Source organism: Fulmarus glacialis, unplaced genomic scaffold (genome assembly GCF_000690835.1).
Source record: "Fulmarus glacialis isolate BGI_N327 unplaced genomic scaffold, ASM69083v1 scaffold3350, whole genome shotgun sequence".
Taxonomy (NCBI): Eukaryota; Metazoa; Chordata; class Aves; order Procellariiformes; family Procellariidae; genus Fulmarus; species Fulmarus glacialis.
The window spans coordinates 20,667-23,171 of NW_009189385.1; the positions used below are offsets into that span (position 1 = coordinate 20,667).

A 2,505-nucleotide genomic window follows, 5' to 3' on the forward strand; every position below is an offset into this window, starting at 1 on the left:
TTTCAAGTTACAGTCAAAGGTAAAAGCACACATCTCTTCAAATGTCTTTGCCTCTCAGCTTTTAAGGCCAGCTTTATACTCTATTATGGCAGAGCTTTCTGTTCTCTGCACTGAGGAAAATGTCTGAATAAATATCTACAGTCAGAATATGAACAGAAACCCTTTATAAGCAACGTACTAATTATGTGTATTGAAAAAATAAGTGTGATGGTAAGGATTAGAAGAAACCCCAAGGTTTTTTTGAAAGACCTAAACTGTCAGCTTTAGGGTGTAAACCTCTGTCTACTTTGTAAGAGTTTTGAAGGACACCTCCTATTTTTCTGTAGATATAGGAAGATACCAGAGTTTTACTGATACAGGGAATTAAAAGGCTGGTTTAATACTTGCGTTCTTGCTCAGTTCCTCCTGTGCCACAGCATGCCCCAAGGCTGACAGACAGTGGACACAATTTTCTCATAATTGATATCAATGCTGAGTTACATCTTGGAGATGGACCTGTTGTGTCAACCAAACTCCTATACAAGCCAGCAAAACGTTATCAGTCCTGGATGTCTGTGGAAGGTAAGAGGACATTCTTCAATTCCCTTAAACACAAACTTCAGCTACATGCTGAAACGTAATGTAGTGTCTGCCTTTGACTAGACTCAAAAGACTCTACAACACATAAAAGTTAAATCTTTTATGACTGGCTCTTTGTATATCATTATGTATAATGTTAACGTGGATGTGGTACACCAACAGTAGTCAAAAGTATATATTCAGTTTTCAGTAACCAAAGGGTTCTCTCCTCCTTCCTTAAGATAAACAGTACTCAATGTTAGGCCCAGCTGTTGAAAACTCCCATGTAAATAGCAGGTTTTCAAAGTAGTGAGCAGTGTGGAGATATCCTGGAACACCTACAGTCTTCCTTCGTGTCTATTGTGCCCTCTGGTGAGACAAAATCTTACCTAAATATTTATCAGGAATGGTATGAGCAAAATGAAGCCTGCTTGTGTGTTAGATCACCTCTTCCAGCACTGCATGAACATTTTATGCAAGGCCTAAAATATTATAGGAAACATTACAGGAACTTTAACAAGTAACAAACTGTTGTTACTAATTCAAGATAACCCGAGATCTGCATACACAATGCACACTGCCTAAGCAACCAGTCTTTGTCCTGAAGGAAGGGCAGATGGAAACATCCTTTGGGCTGGGTTGGAGCTCAATTTAAAAATAAGTATTTTATACTTCTAAATCATCATAGAATCATAGAATGGTTTGCGTCGGAAGGGACCTTAAGGAACATGTAGTTCCAAATCCCCTGCCATGGGCAGGGACACCTTCCACTAGACCAGGTTGCTCAAAGCCCCATCCAACCTGGCCTAAATAATTTCTCTTTGGTGAATCAGGAACAAAAGAAGAGCCTGAGTATCTTACCTTCCATGGTTAGTGGTTCAGGAATATTTTCTAAACCTTTTCTTCCTTAACATTTTTCAGCATGAGCTATGGCTTTACTTTCTCCTTTCATTGTCAGTAAAAGGCACAACCAAAAGACTGGACAACCTGGAACCAAAAACAGAATATCAGTTCTGCGTTCAGCTGAGTCGGCAAGGGGAAGGTGGGGAAGGTCATCCTGGACCACAGGCTAGCTTCACAACAGCTGCACTTGGTAAGTCATCATCTTGGCTTTTCACAAAAGGGCTGTTTCAGCTGTTTTTCTCTGTGGTCTGTTCCCTGATCTCTGCCAGAGCACTTTCATTTGAACAAAAGTGGCTGGACATGAAAACTATGTAGAGTCTTCCAAAATAATCTCAGGCAAAGAAAAAAAAAAGAAGAAAAAAAATCAGAGGTGAAGAAAACCAGAAACAGGCAGAACTATTATTCTCCCTGATTTAGAGATGGGGGAACTGGAAAATGTACATATTTTGGCTGCTGTGCAGCGGAGTTGGAGATAGAAATCACTTATTTCACATGCCAGTCCTTCATCTTTGTATTAGATCAGTTTACTTTAAAAATGAAGATGTCTGAGCAAGCAGAAAAGCTTTCAGTCCACTGAGGATACAACCCAAACTGAATACTGACATACAAAATAAATGAGGATTGCACCAGGAACTATCTAATGAGAGAGCAAAAGAGCTGGCTTTTCACGTTTAAAAAGTGCATCTGCAACACCAGCTCAGTGAAGAGACCTTTTTGTTGACACAACAGCTGTTGATAAGATACTCTGGGACTATCAACACTTCTTAGATGTAATTTCTGCCAAATTGGGTGGGGTGGTGGGGAGAATTACCCTTTGTCACTCCAAGCTAGGGCAAGCGGTTGGGAATAACTGGTACCCCTATTTTAGCTTGCATACCAGACATGAAATATTGTTCCCTGTCTCACTGTGGCTTTTCCAAGGTCTTCCTCCACCAGAAGGTCTCACTCTCTTTCCAAAAAGTATGACATCACTGAATTTGTCATGGCATCCTTTAACACTGAGGACAGAGGATGACATTCGTGTTGAAGTAGAAAGGCAGAGCG

The 2,505-nt window shown here is 40.4% G+C and overlaps 1 protein-coding gene across 1 annotated transcript in view; it reads left to right on the forward strand.

Annotated features, from left to right (window-relative positions):
* Window positions 1-2,505, forward strand: part of TEK (TEK tyrosine kinase, endothelial) — a gene marked incomplete at its 5' end in the record, with an annotated part of 26,398 nt that overhangs the window by 14,573 nt on the left and 9,320 nt on the right. Inside the window, 4 exon segments of the mRNA XM_009581614.1 lie at window positions 1-19; window positions 400-561; window positions 1,517-1,651; window positions 2,383-2,504. The exon segment at window positions 1-19 is cut by the window's left edge and continues 144 nt beyond it. Of these exon segments, the coding sequence (XP_009579909.1) occupies window positions 1-19; window positions 400-561; window positions 1,517-1,651; window positions 2,383-2,504 (438 nt within the window).